The 26,313-nt window shown below is 39.8% G+C and overlaps 1 protein-coding gene across 1 annotated transcript in view; it reads left to right on the top strand.

Annotated features, from left to right (window-relative positions):
- Positions 1-26,313, top strand: part of smc3 (structural maintenance of chromosomes 3) — a 132,070-nt gene that overhangs the window by 57,699 nt on the left and 48,058 nt on the right. The window contains exons 19-23 of the mRNA XM_063071234.1: positions 8,690-8,843; positions 12,584-12,734; positions 13,250-13,408; positions 17,211-17,318; positions 23,342-23,450. Of these exons, the coding sequence (XP_062927304.1) occupies positions 8,690-8,843; positions 12,584-12,734; positions 13,250-13,408; positions 17,211-17,318; positions 23,342-23,450 (681 nt within the window). The remainder of the gene's footprint in view (positions 1-8,689; positions 8,844-12,583; positions 12,735-13,249; positions 13,409-17,210; positions 17,319-23,341; positions 23,451-26,313) is intronic.

Below are 26,313 nucleotides of genomic sequence, written 5' to 3'. Positions count from 1 at the left end.
AGCTCGGCTGAGAGTCTTTTACGACGAAGGGACAAAAACTTACGCTACGGTGGAGGAGGCAACGTCGGACCTGGCGGACCGGGGACTACCTGTTAAAGTTATCACTCAACCGGAGTCGCTACTGGAGAGGATTCGGCAGAAGTCGTGGCAGTTAGTGGGGCGAGGACGCTCCACTCGAACCAGAGTGTCAAACTACAAGGAAAAGCTGCAAATATTCAGACGCGAATGTACAGAGAATACAGATTAATTAAGAGAAATGACTGAAAAGAGTAAATCGGACTTAAAAGTAAAATGAAAACTGGTAACTGAAAATAATCTAGGCGGAATAACTTGAATGATAGCAATATGGTCGAGACATAAATAGGAGAAAATTCTCTATGATTATTCAAACTGCTGAGGGCCCTCTAACACAGGGTGAAGATAGAGGTTATCCCTCTGAACTGAGGCGGGTCGGTGCTCAGGCCTCACTGTGGGAAGTCGGGGAAAATTTTCAAATGTTATACGTTCAAAAATGTCTAGGGTGTGGTTATACGTCTTGGTTTACTGTTGAGAAGGGATTGCTTACTGTTTGGTTAGAAAAGGAGAGTGCTTTTTTTCTACTAGAGAAAAATGCAAACTGAATTGGTAAAAATAATTTCCTATGTTAATGGGGTTTTGAATCCAATTAAAAGAAATAAGATTATGTCTAAATTGAAAAAAGAGAGGGCACAAATAGCTTTCCTCCAGGAAACACATATGAGCCAATCTGAACATGGAAAATTAAAAAGAATGGGCTTTAAGCATGTATTTTATTCATCATATAAATTGAGTCACAAAAGAGGGGTAGCTACTTTAATATCAAGTACTCTTAATTATGAACATATTTCAGAGACTAGAGACAAAGAAGGACGGTTTGTAAAAATCACAGGAAGAATAGAAGGTACAGAAATAACATTGCTGAATGTTTATGCTCCTCCAGGTAGTGAATGGTCATTTTATAGACACATTTTTGACCTAATGGTCAGTTCTCGAGGGGTAGTAATTTGTGGAGGGGATTTTAATATTAGATTAAATCCTATATTAGATTCTTCAAGAATAGTTACTCAGAATAAACCTCTGACTCGGAAAGTGAATTCATTGATGGAGGAGTTGGGAATTATAGATGTCTGGAGGGAATTACACCCTACTAGTAAAGATTATAAATATTACTCTTTCCCTCATTCAGCCTATTCAAGGATAGACTATTTCTTTATCTTTAATACAGATAGACTCAGGATAAAAAACTATAATATTGCAACAATTGATCTGTCGGATCATAGCCCAGTCTCTATGTCTCTAATCCTGGAAAGGAAAATGAGGAAAACACTATGGAGGCTAAACTCACATATACTTAATAACCCAAAAGTAATGGAGAGATTAAGGGGAGAAATCAAAGAATATCTAGACCTTAATGACACGGGAGAAACATCACCAGTGATTTTATGGGATACATTGAAAGCTGTACTGAGAGGGAAAATTATTTCCATTACTACTCACATGAAAAAAATCAATGCACAAAAATTAGCAGGCCTTCAAGGAAAATTAAAACAACTTCAAGTTGGAGGTAGCAACAAAAGTAATTCAAATCGAAAACAGGAAGTTAGGAAATTGCAAAGTGAAATTGATGATATTTATACGTTGGAAACTCAAAGAAATTTTCTTTACCTGAGACAAAAGAATTATGAAGTAGGAGGTAAATCAGCTAGATTATTAGCATATAAATTACGAAAACAACAAGCAGACAATACAATTCATAAAATAAAGAATCCAAAGACAAAGCTTGTGGAGAGTACAATAGGGAAAATTCAAGAGAGTTTTGAAACGTATTATCGAGAGCTGTACTCCCAACCCCGGGCCCCCAATGAGCCCTATATAGACAGTGTATTGAATTTTTTAGATCTACCTAAACTTACAGATTTACAAAATGAAAGTTTATTAGAACCAGTAACTGTCAAAGAACTGAACGTGGCCATCTCTAGGTTAAAGGCTGGAAAGTCCCCGGGTTCTGATGGGTTTACCTCAGAGTGGTACAAGTCCCTGAAGACACAGTTAGCCCCATTACTACTTAACACCTTTAATTGGATCTTGCAGAGAGGAGAAACTCCACCTTCCTGGAGAGAAGCGATTATTTCAGTTATTCCTAAAGAGGGTAAAGATAAACTAGAATGTGGCAATTATCGGCCAATTAGTGTTCTTAATTTAGATTACAAACTATTTACATCTATATTAGCGCGCAGATTGGAAAAGCTTTTACCTGGCCTAATCCATTTAGACCAGACTGGATTTATTCAACAAAGACAAACACAGGACAATATAAGGAGAACTCTGCACATATTAGAACAGGTTAATAAGAACGAGACAGAGACAATGGTAGTAGGATTGGACGCTGAGAAAGCTTTTGATTCAGTTAGTTGGGCATTCCTATACAGAGTGTTAGGAAGATTCGGCTTTCAAGAAAGGTTTATTAAAGTAATTCAGACTGTATGACAGCCCAACAGCCCGAATTAAGATAAATGGGGACCTCTCTGACTCCTTCATTTTAGAGAGAGGCACTAGACAGGGATGCCCAATTTCTCCTCTCCTTTTTGCGCTATATATTGAACCACTTGCCCAACTAATAAGACAGAGCGAAATCGTAAAAGGTATCAAGGTGGCAGGGATTGAACAGAAAGTGGCGTTATTCGCAGATGATGTTTTGGTCTATCTGAGCGAACCAGAAAAATCATTTATAGGATTGTTTACACTGTTGGATGACTTTGGGAAAATATCAGGTTATAAAATAAATGTAAAGAAAACGCAGGTTATGTCCCTAAATTATACACCATCCAAAAAATTGCAGGATACATACGATCTTAAGTGGGAAGCTAAATCATTAAAATATTTAGGAATAACCCTGCCGAAGGATCTTTCAACACTGTCACAGGTAAATTATGGGCCATTAATCTCAGAGATAAAAGCAGATATGCATGATGGAATCTTATCCCCTTTTTAAGTTTAAATTCAAGGATAAATACTATAAAAATGAATATTCTTCCTCGGTTATTATATCTTTTCCGTACTTTACCAGTGGAGGTGGATGATAATCAATTCAGGGAATGGGACAAATGGATTTCCCGCTTCATTTGGCAAGGAAGGAAACCTAGAATTCGATATAACACCTTACAGTTAGGGAAGGAAACTGGAGGTATGGTTCTTCCTTGCCTGAGAAATTATTTTTATGCCTCACAGATAACCCCTCTGTTATATTGGTGTAATAGGGAATATAAGGCTAGATGGAAGGAAATAGAATTTGGATTAGTTGACAGTTTTCCTCTTCAGGCCTCAATAGCTGACAAAGGATTGATGGCCCAGTTGGAAAAATTTAATAATGCTTGGATAAATCTTACATTAAAAGTATGGCAGAAGGTGGTTAATTCATGTGGAATTAATAACATGCTAAAACTGTTTAGATGGTGTGCATATGATACCGAATTCCTTCCCAACAGAGGAGATAAAAGATTTGAGCTATGGATAAAGAAAGGTCTTACGGACCTACCTCTCATTTATAGATAAAAGAGTATTACAAAGTTTCCAAATCCTGCAGGACAAACATGGCCTAGAACATAATGACTTTTTTAGGTACCTTCAAATACGAAACTATGTTAACCAGAGTTGTAGATATACAGACCTATCAACAGTAGAATTAGAATTTTTCAAGATTCTGAATTCGGCTTGCAGTTCAATACCTAGTAAATCAGTTTCTCGCCTATCTAATGCACTCTCCCATGCAAAAAATGTAAATACACTGTATATTAAAGAGAAGTGGGAGAAAGAAGCGGGGTTGGTACTTTCAGAGGAGGCTTGGGGGAAAATCTGCAGCTTTCAATGGTCCTCAACTAATTCTTTGACTTGGAGAGAACATTGTTGGAAAAACATTATAAGATACTTCAAGACCCCATATCAGGAAAAATATAAAGATACAAATGTGATGTGTTGGAGAAGGTGCAGCTCCAAGGAGGCAAATCATTTTCATATTTTCTGGGATTGCCCTAAATTAAGTCTATTTTGGGAAGGTATTCATAGAACATTAGTTAAGGTACTTAGGTCCCAGATACCTCTGAACTTTGAGACGCTCTATTTGGGGCATGTATTGTTCCTTGAACAGAAGGAAGATATAAAGTTGCTGCAGGCCCTCTTAGTGGCAAGTAAGAAATCAATCACTAGAAAATGGCTAAATCCAATACCACCTACATTAGAAGATTGGTACGAAATTATCTTGGAAATATTTAAAATGGAAAAGTTGACCTACTCCCTGAGAACTCAAAAAGAAACATTTTATCAAATCTGGAATAAATGGATTGAATATATAACCCCAATGCGAGCAGACTTTAGATGACTCTCCTAATGATTTATATTGCTCTTCTCATCAACACAGTAATATTGCTAATGTAAGCACCCCTAGTCTAAATGTTTGTTGTTTTTTTTTGGAAAATAGAGAATTAACACAAGTAAAGGGAAAGATTTGGGAAAGGGATAAAAAAAAAATGAAAAAATTAAGTAAATAAATACATAGGGATTGGATAATTATGTCTGTGGGCAGGAACAAGCACGAACAAATTGGGATAGAAACACCTACAATGGTTGGTATATAGGCTTGTATGCAACATTTTGGACCAGTGGAAATGGTCCAGAAGGGTTGTATGGAAACTATTATTACCATTTTTCTTAACAACTAATTTCATTACTTAGCCTAATAGGTTAGATTTACCACAGTACATAATTATCTATTTAAATGTTTATTTTGCTTTTATATCATCTCAATGTGTACTTAAGAATGTATAAATAATTGTAGTTTTATACATATAAAAAAATGGAAAAGGTTATATGTGTGAAAAAAGTACATGATAATTGTGAACTCCTTATCCAAATAAAAATAAAATTAAAAAAAAAAGAAAGATGTGCTGACTGGGTTGCTATGAGAAGACCGCTGCCCATCAGTGGAAAATCTTACAAAAGGTAGTGGATTTGGCCCAGTACATCATGGTAAAACCCTCCCAACCATTGAGCACATCTACATGAAATGTTGCCATAGAAAAGCAACATCCATCATCAAAGATCCTCCCCACAAAGGCCATGCTCTTTTCTCGCTGCTGCCATCAGGTAGAACGTACATGTGCCTTCAAGATTCAAGAACAGTTACTACCACTTAACTATCAGGCTCTTGAATAAAAGGGGATAGCTACACTTATTTGAGAAGTCTGTTATATTGTTATTTCATGCTTGTTATTTATTGCTATTTATTTATATCTGCACTTGCAGTTTAGTTTACTGTTCCTGATGTTATAGTTTAGTTACTGTTCTATAGATTTGCTAAGTATGCCTGCAGAAAAAGAATCTCAGAGTTGTATGTGGTGACATATACGTACTGTGATAAAAAATTTTACTTTGAACATTTGGTATTTTAATAACTGGACGCTTTTTAACATAGGACACACAGTATTATTTATTTCTAAAACAATTGTCTCAAGGAGCCCTGTGCTAGGGATTAGACATGATTGACCTGGAGAATGCCTTCTACATAAAGTTTCTGGATTTAATGCTTATTGCAAACTTATTTGGATATAAATATAAAAAGTTAATCAGCTTTGCACACTTAATAGCCAGTGTCTGTTAACTAATTCTGCTTACTGATTTCTGGTGCTGCTTGGGTTAGTTGTGACTCAGTGCTGGGTGATGTGGGTTATGCAGGTTAGCCAGACTGGGATCAATATTCGATAAGCTTTATTTTGTCTCAGACTGTGTGCAATAAACTACCAAAGCTTCCAATTATTGTAACATTATAAGAGTAATGAAGCCTTTCTGATGGAACTAGTTGGACGTGCACCTATTTTAGCTGGAAGTATTAATGTAAATTTTGTTCTACACCTGAGGTAAGTTGGCTGTTCTGTAGGAGGATTGAGAAGGCTGACTCATACACAGCAGAGATGATGGGTTTTTATGTGCAATTTCTCTGGCTGAATCTGCACAAATTGATGTTTTCAGATGATGATCCGTTTATCATTGTCAAAGTGCAGCAGACTTTTTGATTTTTTTTTACAACCTCACATCATTTTGTACCTTTAATTATATCAAAGTTGTTATTTTGTCCCCATACTCGAATTTCACTTGGTTGGAAATGCAACAGTAACAGACGTATATAGAATCAGAATTTTGAATTTACATAGTGTATGTTTGTCTTAGTTTTTCCTTTAATTTCCCTTTTAATTTTTCAACTCTAATTGACTTTTTTTAGAATTTTAAAACAGCTGTGCAAGCTGCGTTTTTGCAGCCGTAACCACTAATTGTTGTCATTAACAGCTGGTAAATTGGATCATTTGTAATAGTTAGGGTAGAGGCTTGAACCTTGTCTTGGCATAATAGCTATGAATCCTATCATTACACTTTGCATGCAATGGATAAAATTGCAATGTAATGGTCATGCATGACCTTCATTTGATCTGGCATTGTGAGTTGCACATGTAAACTTGGCTGTGAGAAGAATTGATTGAGCAGAGAGGTGTCATTCTGAGAGGGGCGACATAAAACTCCCCATGGAGACATGGAGTTTGCTGTGTCACTTTTTTCCAAGTTCTCTGACTTGAGAATCAGCAAGAAACTCCCCCACCAAAAAGAGGAAGAGAGCACGCTATTTGCTGAGTACAGAACCCCTGATAGCTGATCCATTGTTCCCGATATTCCATATTTTTCCGCATGCTTCAGTTGGTGTCACCGGCATAGAATTGGCTCGTCCCCAGGGCTGCAAAGCCTTGGAACCTCTGAAGGCGCATTCATCTTGTAGGCCGTGTTCTTGGGATATTGAAAAATGACCAGTCGGTGAGCCCTGAGAACAGGAACCAACATCCTAAAGAACTGGAGTTTTGAGTGCAGCTGTAGGTCAGGGTCTTCGACAGAACCTCACCCACCTTGAGAAGGAAAAAGAGAGAAACATTAAAGGTAGAAATTAAGCTGTTTCCGTAGATGAGCTCGAATAAGTTGCTGTCTATGCCATCGTAGCTCCCCCCTTTGCATTATAGGCTGGTCCTAAAGTTCTAAACAGCTGATTTTTCCTAATCCCTGGTTAGTCTGGAAATTCAACTGATCTGTTTAATTTTGTTCTCGGTCATGTGCACCTTTCTCAAACTATATTCTAGTCTCTTGATCATGGTTTCATCAATTCATGAAGACTACATCATAAATACTTACATGTCCTAAGCAAATAATACCTTATTTGAGATGTAGATGTGTACCTACAGTTTTCAAGTGTGTGTTATCCAGCAGAATAGCTCTTATTGGAAGACACATTTTGAAAAAGTCCTCCTTTCAGCCATCTGGATATTGCTTTGGGACTATTTGCTGCTTGTGCTTGGAAGTGAATAAGTGTTTTACCTTTCCTCTCTTTTCCTGTTTGATTTCTTTCAGAAACTCTCAAGGAAAATTCACAGCTGTATCCAACCCATAAATAGACTTTACAATATATTTGAGAATCCATTGCCACAATGGCTCTGTTTTTTGCTCAGCTTCAGTACTCTGCAAAAGTCTTAGGCATATATATATAGTCTTTAAGATCTTTATAGAATACTGTATTTGTCAACGTGGAATGGAAAGCATGTTTGCAAATCTGGTAGGAGAAAGAATTTTAAGAATGGCAAGGGTGGGGTGCTGCAGGAGCGGTGTGGGACAGGTTGCCGAGGAGTGCCGGGGCGGGTGGGGGGGAGTAGTGTAGGTGCAGACACCAGTCAAGTTCATTTGGTTCCAAATAATTGGTTTATTTTGTCATAATAGAATGTCTTTCTAGTGCTTCCCACTCCCTCCCTTCTCACCCTTTTCTCAACCATGATTCAAGCTCTCCCTGCCCTCTTCCTACTCTCTGTCCACAATAGAGGCCCATATGAGAATCGGCTTTATCATTACTCACATATATCATGATTTTTTTTTTTAGTTGCAGCAGTACAGTGCAATACATAAAATTATTACAGTACTGTGCAAAAATCTTAGGCACCCTAGCGCGCGCGCTCTCTCTCTCTGTGTCTCTGTCTCTCTATCTATCTCTCTCTCTCGCTCTCTCTCTACATACATACACACACACACACACACACACACAACCGAATATGTGCCTAAGGCTTTGACACAGTACTGTATCTTTGACCTACATGCTTTGCATGCTCTTTCTGGTTAATTTTTGTACTCTTATCATGGCTCTTTCATAAATATTCCACTGAACTGTGAATAATTAAATACCAGTGTTTGCTCCCCTCTAGTGTTTTGAAACATAGAAACATAGAAAATAGGTGCAGGAGTAGGCCATTCGGCCCTTTGAGCCTGCACTGCCATTTATTATGATCATGGCTGATCATCCAACTCAGAACCCAGCCTTCCCTCCATACCCCCTGACCCCGTAGCCACAAGGGCCATATCTAACTCCCTCTTAAATATAGCCAATGAACTGGCCTCAACAGTTTGCTGTGGCAGAGAATTCCACAGATTCACCACTCTCTGTGTGAAGAAGTTTTTCCTAATCTCGGTCCTAAAAGGCTTCCCCTCTATCCTCAAACTGTGACCCCTCGTTCTGGACCTCCAGAAACGTTGTAAACGCTAATGTCAAGCATGTGGCAAGAATTGTGATTTACTGTTCATATTGTTTAAAATCTTCTAGGGGACCAGGTTAGTCACCGTGGCGCTCTTACTGGTGGCTATTATGATACCCGAAAATCAAGGCTGGAACTTCAAAAGGATGCACGGAAAGCAGAGGAGGAATTAACCGAACTGGAAGCAAAACTGAATGAAAATCTCCGTAGAAATATTGAAAATATCCTTCAGAAATGCCTTTTAATAATATAAAAGATATGTTAGTGATTCAAATTTCTTGTATTGTTTTGCACACTGTGGTTCAATGAGAAAAATATGGAAAGAAAATTCAGTGTAATGTTCAGAGTTGTGAGTAACTGCAAAAAGTTTCTTTGGACTTGGAGGTGGTGAGGGGTGGGGAGTAGGGATTATATTCTACAAAACTGAAATTGGCATGGTGCCTCCTATTGTTTCTGATTTTGTGGTATTGTTCAGTACATACATTCATCCAGAATTGCTAACAGCAGTGGAGTGCCAATAGTATACTATATCAATTAAATTCAGATTTTTTTTAATGTAACAAATTAGTGAAATTTGCAGCATGTTCTCAGCATCTTCATTTTCTCTTTTTTCAACATGCATCTGCACAAATTCTTGCATCTGGCAATTCCAAGATATTAATTTGTCATATCATAGAACATAGAATAGTACAGCACATTACAGGCCCTTTGGCCCACATTGTTGTGCCGACCCTCAAACCTTGTCTCCCATATAACCCCCCACCTTAAATTCCTCCATATACCTGTCTAGTAGTCTCTTAAACTTCACTAGTGTATCTGCCTCCACCACTGACTCAGGCAGTGCATTCCATGCACCAACCACTCTCTGAGTAAAAAAACCTTTCTCTAATATCCCCTTTGAACTTCCCACCCCTTACCTTAAAGCCATGTCCTCTTGTATTGAGCAGTGGTGCCCTGGGGAAGAGGCGCTGGCTGTCCACTCTATCTATTCCTCTTATTATCTTGTACACCTCTATCATGTCTCCTCTCATCCTCCTTCTCTCCAAAGAGTAAAGCCCTAGCTCCCTTAATCTCTGATCATGATCCACACTCTCTAAACCAGGCAGCATCCTGGTAAATCTCCTCTGTACCCTTTCCAATGCTTCCACATCCTTCCGATAGTGAGGCAACCAGAACTGGCACAGTACTCCTAAGTGTGGCCTAACCAGAGTTTATCTTTTAGTTTTCTCAAACATACTCATGTTTTACCTTGTGAAATTAAGTTTGTTTCACAAAGGAAATGATGTTTGAGAGAATTGCTTTCAATGTTTTGTAAAATAACTTGTGTCGCGATGTAGAAAGTTGAGTAGAAATATCTGCTTAACAAATGAGCACTGTCTTAATTCGATTAGCAAATGATCCGAGTAAGTCTTCACTGATTTTCCTCATTACAGGGTAACCTTTCTGGAGGAATGATGTGTAAAGGAAACAAAAGAGAATAGAACTCACTTTAGTTTCAGTGACACTTCAGCATTGGTTTTCTTAGAAATAAATTGTATGAAAAGTGTTGTTTTAATTGGTTTGTTAAAAATTGGACTCCCCTGATAGCAGTGAGTCAGTGTGATATATCATTAAGCTGTTGGTAATAATGAGTGCACAGCTGGTGACAGGACTCTTTAGATCTGCATGATTCATCCTCAATTAATGTCATCAACATAGGACAAACAGAATGCACTTATGACACAATACTCTTTAAAGCACAATGCAACTTCTGAAAATAACAGGAATTGACTTTGCGCATATTTGAGCTAATGAGATATATAGTTCACAGAAAATGCTTCTTTAACTCAAGCATGTAAATATGTGACTTTCTGTTTATAGCTTAGTTACGTGTACAGAGTATACTAATGATGGGACACATTGGGACCAGTACAATTGGCCCAATTAAGCAGCTGTCCAAGTTGCCAAAGTTTCATGGAAATAGTTAAAAAGAAACTGTTAGAAGCTGTGTAATAAATTACATATCTAAATGAAATAGTACCAATTACAACATTACCAATAGTCTACAGTAGTATAAAACTGTGTATGAGTTCCTAATAGTTACTGTCAGAGGAATTCATTCAGTGTACGCAACAACAAAATCACTGAGGGCACCTAGTGCAGATAAAGGACTGCCTTCATACAATGCTCTGAGTGACTGCATCCTCCAAATCTTCCTTTTCATTATAACATTCAAGATGATTGTCAATAGATTACTTCAAATTCTTTGTAGTTCCTAACTTGCTGAGGTAATGAAATCATTTCATTTTCACTCCAGGCCATATCTGGTATCTCCAAGTCCAAATGCTTGGAACAGTAGTGAGCAAGACAGTTCTGAATTGTCTTAATGTTTATTTCTCGCCAACTATCAGTGACAAAAACCATGTTTTTTGAACACAAACACGCAACTGGCATGTTTAAATAGTGTTCGCTTTAAGCACAGAATAGTGTATAACAGGCTTGACCGACACTGGCCAGAACTTGTTCAGCAGGTCTCCTGCTCCAGTTAGGCAGCACAGTATCCCAAATAAATGAAGGGAATCCAGCAATTTTCTTCAATTTGTTTTTGTTCTTTAGAAGTTGTTCCAAATAAGTGGCTGCCCTGATTAACCAATGGCCCAGTTAACCAGAATCACTGTATTTTGAGTCAGGTTTGAAGTTGCATTTTTAGTTTTCAGCCCTGAACAGATACCTGCTTGCAGGTTTATTATTTTGTTGAGATACTTTGCCATTATGTATTAAGCTCTTTGCAGTTGGATATAATGTGCTAATTTGAACAAGTGCAGGTAATTATTCCCAACATCTTGGTAAGATTTGTCCTTCAGTCATGATCCTAAAGGCAGGTTTATTGTTTTGACAGCACATACGTGGTTCCTACATTATCACAGCACATTCTTGACTATAAAATGCTTTGAGAACTAGTTGATATGTGTTAGATAAAATGCATCTCCCTTTCTCTTAATGAGATTCTTAGGCCAGATAAGAAAATGAATAGCAACACACACAAAATGCTGGAGGAACTCAGCAGGCCAGGCAACATCCATGGAAAAGAGACCCTTCGGCAGGACGTTTCGGCCTGAAATGTTGACTGTACTCTTCCATAGATGCTGCCTGGCCTGCTGAGTTTCTCCAGCATTTTGTGTGTGTTACTTGAGTTTCCAGTATCTGCAGATTTTCTTTTGTTTAAGAAAAATGAATATGATCTTGGGATGCAAACAACAGGAATTCTGCAGATGCTGGAAATTCAAGCAACACACATAAAAGTTGCTGGTGAACGCAGCAGGCCAGGCAGCACCTCTTCCTAGAGATGCTGCCTGGCCTGCTGCGTTCACCAGCAACTTTTATGATCTTGGGATGGTCACATCTAATACTTTTGGGGAAAAAATGAAATAGTTTGAATTTTGAAGCTGGAGTCAAAGTCTATGTCCATCATGCTGGTGGTGCTGCTCTGCTTTATAAATTCTTAAAGTTCTGATGCTTTACTTCTGCCATTTACCCGTGTTTGACTCTGGGTCATGCCTCCGTATAGCTATCTGTTGGTTGAACTTGTTGTAAGTAATTTTATTGCCAAAAAATGAGATAGATTTCCTCTTGCACTAATATGCTGAAACATTTCAGAGATTCAGATGTGAGAGCATTAAAGGGAAAAGAAAGTCAAAATAAATTTTAGAGGTTTTGGAGTCAGAATTTGTTGAATGGACATTTGCTTCTTTGTATTTTTCTGAATTTTAAAATTACATTATTTTGTGGCCATCCATTGACTTGGTTTATATGCTGCAAGGTGAATTGTAAACTGAACCATTATTTCCTTGTTCATTTGAACTAATGATTTTGCCCAAACATTGAATAAATTTGTTCACTGGTTAAAGTTATTGCTTGCTTATATTACTTAAGGTGCTTTCACTACGTTATTGTGAATATGCCATTCCTTAGCACAACATACAGATTAATAACGAGATTGATCAGTTGATGAATCAAATGCAGCAGATCGAAACACAACAGAGAAAGTTTAAGGCATCACGAGACAGCATTCTTTCAGAGATGAAGATGTTGAAAGAGAAGAGGCAACAATCTGAAAAAACATTCATGCCTAAGGTACCAATTAATTGAAAAAATATTTGAGCACTTTTCTGGCATGGGGTTATTCAGTATATTCAGGCTATACTCATAGAGTGATTCCACCAGCCCCCATCATTCTTTCCTGTAACCAATTTTTTCCAATTCTCATCACTTTCCCTACCCCCTGGATAGTTTACTGCAATCCAATATACTCGATGCAATTTACAGTGATCATTTAATTTAAGAAGTAGCATGCCCTTGGGATGTGGAGGAAACTGGAGCATATGGGGAGAGTCCACATGATCATGAGACAATGGATACTCCACTCAGGCACACCAGAAGTCGTTAGAACTGTGATAGGCAGCTCCACTAGTTGGACTTTTCATTTCCTTATTCTTGAAGAATATGGTAATGCGAATAATAATTTCATTAGTGGTGAACAAGATAGTAGTTTCTATGATAAAAAATTATATGTTTAGTGACTGGATGGGATTTTATTCAGTTTTCACCAGTTTTTAATAAAAGTTCATTTTTCCCCATCTTATTTGTAGCAACGAAGTCTGCAGAGTCTAGAAGCAAGTTTACATGCTATGGAATCGACACGAGAGTCCTTGAAAGCTGAACTTGGCACAGATCTGCTCTCTCAGCTTAGCCTGGAAGATCAAAAGCGAGTTGATGCACTCAATGATGAAATCCGACAGCTCCAACAGGTACAGTGTTTGGTGATGCAAAAAGTTATGAAGTTTCCTCATTTAAGAGTTTGAAATTTTCTGCCTTTAATTTTTGTTACACAGTTCAGTAGAAGCTTTGTAGTTAAACAAAAAAAATTGAAATGTAATTAGAAAGAAATGATTGCTCTCCGAACCCATCTATAGAAGCAATCTTAAAGAACCATTAAACAGGTTAATTCATTTAATTAGAGATATGCCCGTGGTGTGAAAATGCCCAGGGCATCAATGAGTGAACATTTACACATCACTGGTTTGTATAGAAACAAATGGCACAATTTAAAAAAAAAAATCCCTTAGCAAACTCATCTTTTGAGGGTTTAGTTATTGCTACGTACCCCGTAACAGGTTTAAAGAGCCAGCAGAAATGGAACACAGCCGGAGTCTGGTGTTGCTGTTAACATAAGCTATTTTATTAGTAACTACCAAGCTTAGGGGGTAAATGGATACAGTCTTACAATCAACTCACACAAAATGCTGGTGGAACGCAGCAGGTCAGGCAGCATCTATAGGAAGAGGTACAGTCAACGTTTCGGGCCAAGACCCTTTGTCAGGACCAACTGAAAGAAGAGATAGTAAGAGATTTGAGAGGAGGAGGGGAGATCCGAAAGGATATGAGAAGACAGGAGGGGGAGGGATGGAGCTAAGAGTTGGAAGTTGATTGACAGAAGGGATACAAGGCTGGAGAAAGGAGAGGATCATGGGATGGGAGGAGAGGAGCACCAGAGGAAGATGGAGAGCAGGCAAGGAGTTATAGTGAGAGGGACAGAGGGAGAAAGAAAGGGAAAAAAATAATTTAAGAAGGGTAGGAGGGGCATTAACGGAAGTTAGAGAAGGCAGTGTTCATGCCATCAGGTTGGAGGCTACCCAGACGGAATATAAGGTGTTGTTCCTCCAACCTGAGTGTGGCTTCATCTTGACAGTGGAGGAGGCCGTGGATAGACATATCAGAATGGGAACGGGACGTGGAATTAAAATGTGTGGCCACTGGGAGATCCTGCTTTCTCTGGTGTTCAGTGAAACAGTCTCCCAGTCTGCGTCAGGTCTCGCCAATATATAGAAGGCCTCACCGGGAGCACCGGACGCAGTATATCACACCAAGACATACAGTCTTACGATAGTAGGTAAATATTGAGTTGAGTAGTGTTGGAGAGAGAGAGAGAGAGAGAGAGGTGTTTAGTTCTTCAGGTAAGCCGATGCCGTCCATCCTCCGTTGTCCTCCGAAATCCTTAAACATCACCGAATATGACCTCAAAAAGGAGACCGTCTTCTGTGGTGAAGCTGTCAACCCAGGCAAGGGTTGGACACACTGATGACTTCCCACCGGTCACCCCTTTTCCACACTGCGAGAGCCACTGATCAATTCTCCCGATCAATCCTCCGAAACCCACCCTTCTGTGGGCACACCAAGCTCATCCAGTGTCCGAAACCACGTGTGTGTCTCTAACAACCAGCTGACCTTGCATTTATCCAAACATGCTGAACACCGGCTGTCCATCAAATAACTCCTCCCTCGGTCACCATGGCGACCCACGAGTTGCTCGTTGCTCTCTCTCTGTAAGAACTCACAAGCAGGTAGCGTACTTGTATAAGTGTAAACATGCTTTAGAGTTCGTATAAACACCATCCCAAGGCAGGCTTCGTCCCTCTCTCTCTCTCTGTAATAGCTCAGTGTCCAAAAGTCAGTCTCATTCTCCCGACATTTTAAAGTGACAGTCCACAGAAAATATGAACCCTAGGGGTACATAGCATTATTAGTTTGCATTTATACACTAGTGGCTATTATATTGGGTACCTCCTGTACCTAAAGTGGCCACTGAGGGTATGTTTGTGGTCTTCTGCTTTTGTAGCCCATCCACTTCAAGGTTTGACGTGTTGTGCATTCAGAGATGCTCTCTATACACCACTGTTTTATTTGAGTTACTGTCGCCTTCTTATCAGCTTGAACCAGTCTGGCTGTTCTTCTCTGACCTCTCTGACAAGATATTTTCACCCACAGAACTGCCACTCACTATACTTTTTTGTTTGTCATGCCACTCTGTTTACTCCAGAGGAATGTTTTGCGTGAAAGCCCCAGGTGATCAACAGTTTCTGAGATACTCAAACCATCTGATCTAGGACCAACAATTATTCCACTGTTAAAGTCACTTAGATCAGATTCCTTCCTTATTCTGTTGTTTGATCTGAATATCTGAACCTCTTGACCATGTCTGCATGCTTTTATGCATTGAGTTGTTGTTACATGATTGGCTGATTAGATAATTACATTAATGGACAGGTGTAGCTAATAAAGTGGCCACTGAGTGTAGAACACATTATGTAATCTGTGTTCCAAAGATGTTTCTGAATGTTAGGGATTTATATAAGGAAACTTTGGAGCTAATTCAGCAAACTCTGCTGCCCAAAACAGCAAAATAGTAATTATATTGGGCACTGCATTAGACTATCACTTAGATTTTCCTTTTATTGTTTGAACTGGAAATTGAAATATAGTTTTCACATTCCATCTGAGAGCTTGTCAAATGAGTTGCAGTGATTGCTAATTAAATTAATGGTTTAGGTTAAAGTTTTGAAAAGTCATGATAGAATTAGTCAAATTACAAATGCACCAAGTTATTTATATCATCGGGGATTAGGTTGAGATATGATATGAAAAGTGACTCTAATCTTTTCTCAAGGTACTTATCATTTGTAAATAACTTAAAACACTGAGCTGTAAGCAGGTGAAAAAGCGGACAATATGTTAATATCCATATTAAGCCAGCTTCACTAACTGCAGTATAGAAATCACTTGATTGTAAACAGTCAGAATCAGATTTAATATCATTGGTGTTTGTTGTGAAATCTGTTGTTTAATAATAATAAAACTATAAATTAAAAGTAGTATATATAAAAATTAAATACATAGTGCAAAAAGAGCAAAACATCAGTGAGGTAATGTTCATGGGTTCATTGTCCATTCAGAAATCTGATGGCAGAGGGAAACTGAGTGGTGCTCCATGCTCCTGTACTATCTCCTTGATGGTAGCAATGAAAAGGGAGTATGTCCTGGGTGACGAAGGGTGCCACTTTTGGGGCATTGTCTTTTGAAGATGTCCTCAATGCTGGGAAGGCTAGTGCCCATCACAGAGCTAGCTGAGTTTACAACTTTCTGCGGCCTTTTCCGATCCTCTGTAATGGCCCCTTCGTATCAGACTACAATGCAACCAGTTAGAATGCTTTCCATGGTACATCTCTAGAAATTTGTGAGGGTCTTTGACATATCAATTCTCCTCTAACTCCTCATGAAATATAGTTGCTGTTGAACCTTTTTTGTAATTCCATCAATATAATTGGGCTCAAAATATGTCTTCTGAGATGTTGACATCCGCGAACTTGAAACTGCTGATCCCTCGATGAGGACCAGTGTGTGTTCCTTTGACTTCCCTTTCTGAAGTCCACAATTCCTTGGTTTTACTGATGTTGAGTGCAGGGTTGTTATTGCGACACCACTGAACCAGCTGATCTATCTCACTTGCAACCAACTGAAATTCTGCCATAGTCTTGAGCTGTAAATGAATAGATGCAGATGTCCTGAACTTGGGTTGGGAGGCATCTGTGGGATGAGGGGAAGGGTGAAGGAATTGTCGATATTCTAGATTCTAGCATCTGCAATTTCTTGTGATCCTGCAAACATGCTGAAGATGGCATGAAAGTGCTTTCCATTTAAGCACAGATTGAGAAGGATCAGCACTCTGAATGTAATATAATTTAAGACTGTTCTATCTTTAATTTGTTCTTTTAGGATAATCGGCAATTATTAAATGAACGGATTAAGTTGGAAGGTATAATGACCAGATTAGAGACGTATCTCAGTGAAAATTTGAGGAAGCGCTTGGACCAGGTTGAGCAGGTAAAGTAACTTGAGTAATAGATTAAACAAATACCTATGTTGTGGTTTGGTTGCACTTCCTACATATTTAGCCCATCATGTGTAATTCGTGATGCTAATTTATACTGTCATCCTTCTGTTCATCTCCCATATCTCTCCATTCCCTTCATACCATCTGGAAGCTTCTTAAACTTCAAACTGCTTGATTCCCTTGGGAACCCATTCCATATACCTACCACTCTGCATTTAAAAAAAAAATTGTTCCCTACACCCTTAACTTGCTCCCTCTAACCTTAAAAGCATATCCTCTGGTATTTCACATTTCTACCTTGGGGATCGGTTTGGATTGACTAACTATCGAAGTCCCATAATTTTAAAGAGCTCCTTCAAGTCTCTCATCAGTCCCTGACATTCCTAAAAAGAACTGTCCAGCCTAACTCATACCCTTTAATCCAGACAGCATCCTGGTAAGCTACTTCTGCACCTTTCCACAATCTTCACATCTTTCATATAGCATTGTCCTGTTATGTCAAGAGGATCAAAGAGTGTTGGGAGGAGTGACACATCAGTTTGTGTGTCCTGAAGAGGTGCTTAATTTAAAATGTTCAGGATTTTATGTACACTCTCAGAGAAATCCCACAATAAAAATATGCACACTTAACAGGATCAGAAGTTTTTCCTCTCACAAAAGAAATCAGTATTTTTAGTTTAAATAACACATGTTTTATCATGGCATGAACCATGATAAAAGTTGGGAACCGAACTGAAGAGACTGGGGAAGAGGAGATTAGCTCACAAATAGAGGAAGCTTGTAGACAGTGCGAGAGGGAGGATAGGCAGATGATAGACAAGGGATGCGCTCAGACCGAAGGTTTGAGATGCGTCTATATTAATGCAAGGAGTGTTGTGAACAAAGCACATGAGCTTAGAGTGTGGATCAGTACTTGGAGATATGATGTGGTGGCCATTACAGAGACTTGGATAGCTCAGGGGCGGGAATGGTTAGTTCAAGTGCCGGGTTTTAGATGTTTTAGAAAGGACAGGGTGGGAGGCAAAAGAGATGGGGGCGTGGCACTGTTGATCAGAGATAGTGTCACAGCTGCAGTAAAGTTGGACACCATGGAGGGATTGTCTACAAAGTCTCTGTGGGTGGAGGTTAGGAACAGGAAGGGGTCAATAACTTTACTGGGTGTTTTTTATAGGCCGCCCAATAGTAACAGGGATATCGAGGAGCAGATAGGGAAACAGATCCTGGAAAGGTGTAATAATAACAAAGTTGTCGTGATAGGAGATTTTAATTTCCGGAATATCGATTGGCATCTCCCCAGAGCAAGGGGTTTAGATAGAGTTTGTTAGGTGTGTTCAGGAAGGTTTCTTGACACAATAGGTAGATAAGCCTACAAGAGGAGAGGCTGTACTTGATTTGGTATTGGGAAATGAACCTGGTCAGGTGTCAGATCTCTCAGTGGGAGAGCATTTTGGAGATAGTGATCACAATCCTATCTCCTTTACAATAGCATTGGAGAGAGATAGGAACAGACAAGTTAGAAAAGGGTTTAGACCATAAGACAAAGGAGCAGAAGTAGGCCATTTGGCCCATCGAGTCTGCTGCGCCATTTTATCATGAGCTGATCCATTTTATCCTATTTAGTCCCACTGCCCCGCCTTCTCACCATAACCTTTGATGCCCTAGCTACTCAGAAACCTATCAATCTCTGCCTTAAATACACCCAATGACTTGGCCTCCACTGCTGCCCGTGGCAACAAATCCCATAGATTCACCAGCCTCTGACTAAAAAAATCTCTTCGCATTTCTGTTCTGAAAGGATGTCCTTCAATCCTGAAGTTATGCCCTCTCGTACTAGACTCCCCCATCATGGGAAACAACTTTGCCACATCCACTCTGACCATGCCTTTTAACATTCGAAATGTTTCTATGAGGTCTCCCCTCATTCTTCTAAACTCCAAGGAATACAGTCCAAGAGCGGACAAACGTTCCTCATATGTTAACCCTCTCATACCCGGAATCATTCTAGTGAATCTTCTCTGTACCCTCTCCAACGTCAGCACATCCTTTCTTAAATAAGGAGACCAAAACTGCCCACAGTACTCCAAGTGAGGTCTCACCAGCGCCTTATAGAGCCTCAACATCACATCCCTGCTCCTATACTCTATTCATCTAGAAATGAATGCCAACATTGCATTCGCCTTCTTCACTACTGATTCAACCTGGAGGTTAACTTTAAGGGAATCCTGTACAAGGACTCCCAAGTCCTGTTGCATCTCAGAACTTTGAATTCTTTCCCCATTTAAATAATAGTCTGCCCGTTTATTTTTTCTGCCAAAGTGCATAACCATACACTTTCCAACATTGTACTTCATTTGCCACTTCTCTGCCCATTCTTCCAATCTATCCAAGTCTCTCTGCAGACTCTCCGTTTCCTCAGCACTACCGGCCCCTCCACCTATCTTCGTATCGTCAGCAAACTTAGCCACAAAGCCATCTATTCCATAATCCAAATCGTTGATGTACAGTGTAAAAAGAAGCGGCCCCAACACTGATCCCTGCGGAACACCACTGGTAACCGGCAACCAACCAGAATAGGATCCCTTTATTCCCACTCTCTGTTTCCTGCCAATCAGCCAACGCTCTATCCACGTATGTAACTTTCCCGTAATTCCATGGGCTCTTATCTTGTTAAGTAGCCTCATGTGTGGCACCTTGTCAAAGGCCTTCTGAAAATCCAAATATACAACATCCACTGCATCTCCCTTGTCTAGCCTACTGGTAATGTCCTCAAAAAATTGTAATAGGTTTGTCAGGCAGCATTTTCCTTTAAGGAATCCATGCTGAGTTCTGCCTATCTTGTCATATGCCTCCAGGTACTCTAACTTCATCCTTGACAATTGACTCCAACAACTTCCCAACCACCGACGTCAAGCTAACAGGTCTATAATTTCATTTTTGCTTCCTTGCCCCCTGCTTAAATAGCGGAGTGACATTTGCAATCTTCCAGTCTTCCGGAACCATGCCAGAATCTATCGACTTTTGGAAGATCATCGCTAATGCCTCCGCAATCTCCACAGCTACTTCCTTCAGAACACGAGGGTGCATTCCATCTGGTCCAGGAGATTTATCGACCTTTAGCCTATTCAGCTTCCTGAGTACTTTCTCTGTCGTAATTGTGACTGCGCACACTTCTCTTCCCTGCCACCCTTGAGTGTCCGGTATCCTGCTGTCTTCCTCAGTGAAGACTGATGCAAAATACTTGTTCAGTTCCTCTGCCATCTCCTCATCTCCCATTACAATTTCTCCAGCATCATTTTCTATCGGTCCTATATATACTCTTACCTGTCTTTTTTCTCTTTATATACTTGAAAAAGCTTTTAGTATCCTCTTTGATATTATTTGCTAGTTTCCTTTCATAGTTAATCTTTTCTGTCTTAATGACCTTCTTGGTTTCCTTTTGTAAGGTTTTAAAAATTTCCCAATCCTCTGTCTTCCCACTAATTTTTGCTTCCTTGTATGCCCTCTCCTTTGCTTTAACTTTGGCTTTGACTTCTCTTGTCAACCATGGTTGCATCCTTTTTCCACTTGAAAATTTCTTCTTTTTTGGAATATACTTGTCTTACACATTCCTCATTTCTCACATAAACTCCAGCCACTGCTGCTCTTTCCCGCCAGTGTCTCTTTCCCGTCAACTTTGGCCAGTTCCTTTCTCATGCCACGGGTAAGGGGAATTATGAGGCTATCAGGCAGGAAATTGGAAGCTTAAATTGGAAACAGATGTTCTCAGGGAAAAGTACAGAAGAAATGTGGCAAATGTTCAGGGGATATTTGTGTGGAGTTCTGCATAGGTATGTTCCAATGAGACGGAAGTTATAGTTGGGTACAGGAACCGTGGTGTACAAAGGCTGTAATAAATCTAAAAAAGAAGAAAAGAAAAGCTTACAAAAGGTTCAGAGAGCTAGGTAATGTTAGAGATCGAGAAGAGTATAAGGCTAATAGGAAGGAGCTTAAGAAGGAAATTAGGAGAGCCAGAAGGGGCCATGAGAAGGCCTTGGCGGGCAGGACTAAGGAAAACCCCAAGGCATTCTACAAGTATGTGAAGAGCAAGAGGATAAGACGTTAAAGAATAGGACCTATCAAGTGTGACAGTGGGAAAGTATGTATGGAACTGGAGGAAATAGCAGAGGCACTTAATGAATACTTCACTTAAGTATTCAGTATGGAAAGGATCTTGGTGATTTTAGTGATGACTTGCAGCAGACTGAAAAGCTTGAGCATGTAGATATTAAGAATGAGGATGTGCTGGAGTTTTTGGTAAGCATCAAGTTGGATAAGTTTCCGGGACCAGATGAGATGTACCCCAGGCTACTGTGGGAGGCGAGGGAGGAGATTGCTGAGCCTCTGACGATGATCTCTGCATCATCAATGGGGACGGGAGAAGTTGCAGATGTTGTTCCTTTATTCAAGAAAGGGAGTAGAGGTAGCCCAGGAAATTATAGACCAGTGAGTCTTACTTCCAGTGGTTGATAAGTTGATGGAGAAGATCCTGAGAGGCAGGATTAATGAACATTTGGAGAGATATAATATATTAGGAATAGTCAGCATGGTTTTGTCAAGGGCAGGTTGTGCCTTACGAGCCTGATTGAATTTTTTGAGGATGTGACTAAACACATTGATGAAGAAAGAGCAGTAGATGTAGTGTATATAGATTTCAGCAAGGCATTTGATAAGGTACCCCATGCAAGGCTTATTGAGAAAGTTAACAGGCATGGGATCCAAGGGGATATTGCTTTGTGGATCTAGAACTGGCTTGCCCACAGAAGGCAGAAAGTGGTTGTAGATGGGTCATATTCTGCATGGAGGTCGGTGACCAGTGGTGTGCCTCAGGGATCTGTTCTGGGACCCTTACTCTTCGTGATTTTTGTAAATGACCTGGATGAGGAAGTGGAGGGATGGGTTAATAAGTTTGCTGATGACACAAAGGTTGGAGGTGTTGTGGATAGTGTGGAGGGCTGTCAGAGGTTACAGTGGGACATTGATAGGATGCAAAACTGGGCTGAGAAGTGGCAGATGGAGTTCAGCCCAGATAAGTGTGAGGTGGTTCATTTTGGTAGGTCCAATATGATGGCAGAATATAGTATTAATGAGAATACTCTTGGCAGTGTGGAGGATCAGAGGGATCTTGGGGTCCGAGTCCATAGGACCCTCAATGCAGCTGCGCAGGTTGACTCTGTGGTTAAGAAGGCGTACAGTCAATCGTGGAATTGAATTTAGGAGCTAAGAGGTAATGTTGCAGCTATATAGGACCCTGGTCAGACCCCACTTGGAGTATTGTGCTCAGTTCTGGTCCGCCTCACTACAGGAAGGATGTGGACACTGTAGAAAGGGTGCAGAAGAGATTTACAAGGATGTTGCCTGGATTGGGGAGCCTGCCTTATGAGATAGGTTGAGTGAACTCGGCCTTTTCTCGTTGGAGCGATTGAGGATGAGAGGTGACCTGATAGAGGTGTATAAGATGTTGAGAGGCATTGATCATGTGGATAGTCAGAGGCTTTTTCCCAGGGCTGAAATGGTTGCTACAAGAGGACACAGGTTTAGGGTGCTGGGGAGTAGGTACAGAGGAGATGTCAGGGGTAAGTGTTTTACACAGAGAGTGGTGAGTGCATGGAATGGGCTGCCAGCGATGGTGGTGGAGGCGGATGCAATAGGGTCTTTTAAGAGACTCTTGAATAGGTACATGGAGCTTAGAAAAATAGAGGGCTGTAGGTAAACCTAGTAATTTCTATGGTAGGGACATGTTCGGCACAACTTTATGGGCCGAAGGGCCTGTATTGTGCTGTAGGTTTTCTATATTCTATGTTTCTACGAGTGATTTATGTAATCATGTAAATCTGTTGTGCGTTCTGTGGAATTTTTTGTTTTATTGTGTTGTGACCAGCTGTATTGTGTTGAGATTGGTTGTGCTGTTTGTTACAAATTGAAGAGACTGGGTGTTAAGATATGATGAATTTGATTGTGTATTTCCTTTACTTAGGAGTTAAATGACCTGCGAGAAACTGAGGGCAACACTGCTCTAACTGCCACAACTACTGAACTGGAGACCATTAACAAGCGTGTGAGGGACACCACTGCACGGGCGGAAGGTTGGAAAAATTTTAAGTGCCCAGACATTTTTTTGCCTATTGTTCTAGTTTATAGAATTATAACACAGTTCAATTAATTCATTAAAGGCTTCTAATAGATAAGTCCCCCACTTGCTTGCTGTTTTAAAATGGTACTACAAATTATTTTCTACACAATTCAGTATTTAAAGTTCATCTTATGTACGTCTGTATATGTACAGTTTTTCTTAAATTATAATGTATTTTTTCTTGTGAATGCCTGCAAGGAAATACATCTCATGGTATATGGTAGCATATATGTATTTTGATAATTTACTTTTGAATTTTGAATTATATATGTATGTCAGAAAGAAATGGATAGGAAAGAGAAATGATTGGTAAAAGGTGAATTTTAAGGAAAGGGCGAAGTGTTTTCAAAGCATTTTCACTCTTGATACAGGAGTGCACTAATGCATTTCAACACAACAAAGTCCCAGGGGTGTAACGAGATCATAACCTGACTGTCCTTTTTACTGATGTTAGTTGAGGGCAAAGTATCTGCTGGATCAGCAGAAGAGCTTTGTGAAGGTAATGTAGGTAAGAGAACTTGAGTGTGAAGCTTAGTGATTGAAAGTATAGCTGATATTAGTGGTGCGGGGGGAGGAAACAAAATCAAAAGTAATTGTAAGACTGGAGGGGGTGATAAAGATAGGAAGAAACAAGCCCATGAAAGGACTTAACAACAAGGAGTTCGGCAATGAGGTATCGAATGAGGGCACAGGTGGTAGGTCAGCAGATGTGATGGGGCATAGAATTTAGTAGCAGATTTTTGGCAAAACAACTGATGTTTTGTGATGTAGTAAATATTAGGACACTGGAGTTGCAAATCTTAGTATTTCAGCCTGAGACTAATATGGAGTTAATGGATTTGTTTGTGTTATGCTAGTGCTTGGAGATTTGCATTTGTAATTTGTAGGATAAGAGTCTATTGTCATTGTTGTCCATATCCCAGAAACAGCAAAAGAGAGAGACTGTTCAGTCCTTTCAGCCGCTTGAACTATTTAACTGCATAATGGTAGGTTGATGTGTTTTTGCCTTTGTTTCTGTATCATTTCTGGGGCAGCACAGTAGAGTAGTGGTTAGCAGAACACTTTACAGTACCAGCAACACGGGTTCAATTCCCAGTGCTGCCTGTAAGGCATTTGTACGTCCTCCCCGTGACCACAAGGATTTGCTCCTGGTGCTGTGGTTTCTTCCCAGAGTCCAAAGACATACTGGTCTGTAGGATAATTGGTCCCTTGATTACGCTCAGTTTAAATCAAGGGTGGCTGAGTGGCGCAGCTGGCGGAATCTACGCTGTGCTGTATCTCAATAAATTCAGTATCCTTGTCTAACACACATTTCCTAAATTCCATTTTGATATGTTTTAATTAACTGACTCTCCATATTTTTTGAATAACGAACATTTCTGGCATCATCTGAGTTGTTAGCTATTGAGACAATTATTCTGTAAAGCACATATAGTCATAGTCATAGATTTTAGATACAAAATGCTTCATTAGTTGCAGGAGGGCAGGTCTAGCAGCTCAATATTCCAGGCCGTTATTTAGACATGGTAGAGCGGGAGCCAGGACAGACTGGAGAGGTCATCTACTGAGGAAATATGGGTGAAACTGAAGAATAGGAAAGGAATGACCTTGTTAATTGGATTATGTGTAGACCACCCAACAGTCTGTGGGATTTAGAGGAACAACTTATAGAGAGATCACAGACTGTTGTAAGAAACATAAGGTTGTGATAGTAGTGATTTTATCTTGCCACATATTGACTGGGACTCCCACACCATAAAAGGGCTGGATGGGATAGAATCTGTCATATGTGTTGAGATAAGTTTCCTTAATCAGATCATAGAGGTCCCAACCAGAGAGAGTGTGATACTAGATCTCATATTCGGGAATGAGACAAGGCAGGTGACAGAATTTTGTGTAGGGGAGCACTTGCATAATGCCGTTAGTTTCTAAATAATTATGGAGAAGGATAGGTCTGCTCTTTGGGTTGATATTCTAAATTGGAGAAAGGCCAATTTTGATAATATTAGGAAGGTCTGGCAAGTGTGGATTGGGGCAGGTTTTCGAGCAAAGATGTACCTGGTAAGTGGGAGGCCTTCAAATGTGAAATTTTGAGAGTACAGGATAGCAGTCTTGGGGAACCTTGGTTTTCAATAGATTTTGAGACCCTGTTTAAGAAAAAGGAGATGCATAGCAGGTATAAGCAGAAAAGAGGAAACGAGGTGCTTACGGAGTATAAGAAATGCAAGAGACACTTAAGGAGGAAATCAGATGGGCTAAAAGAAAGCGTAAAGTTGTTCTGGTGACAGGGTGAAGGAGAGTCCCAAGGGCTTCTACAGATATATTAAGAGCAAAAAAATAGCAAGGTGCAAAAATGGAAGAGCTGAAAGAGATGAGGGAGATCTCAAGTGGATTTTTTACATCTGTATTTACACAGGAGACAGACATGGAGTCTATAGAAGTGAGGCAAAGCAGCAGTGAGGTCATGAACCCTCTACAGATTATAAAGGAGGAGATTTTTGTTGTCTTGAGGAAAGTTAAAGTGGGTAAATTCTGAGCGGCTGACGATGTGTTTCTTCAGACCCTATGGGAGGATTGTGCAGAAATTCAGGGTCCCTAGCAGAGATATTTAAAATGTCCTTAGCTGTGGGTAAGCTGCCGGAGGATTGGATGACAGCTAATGTTGCGTTATTTAAGAAAGGCTTTTAGAATAAGCCAGGAACTCATAGGCGGCTGAGCCTGACATCAGTAGTGGGTAAGTTATTTGAAGGTATTCTAAGGGAACAGGTATAAGTATTTGGAGAGACAAGATCTGATTAGGGACAGTCGACATGGCT

Source organism: Mobula hypostoma, chromosome 19 (assembly GCF_963921235.1).
Source record: "Mobula hypostoma chromosome 19, sMobHyp1.1, whole genome shotgun sequence".
In the NCBI taxonomy this organism is placed as follows: domain Eukaryota; kingdom Metazoa; phylum Chordata; class Chondrichthyes; order Myliobatiformes; family Myliobatidae; genus Mobula; species Mobula hypostoma.
The sequence above is the reverse complement of the archived record's forward strand: the minus strand, read 5'-3'. Positions and strand labels throughout refer to the sequence as shown.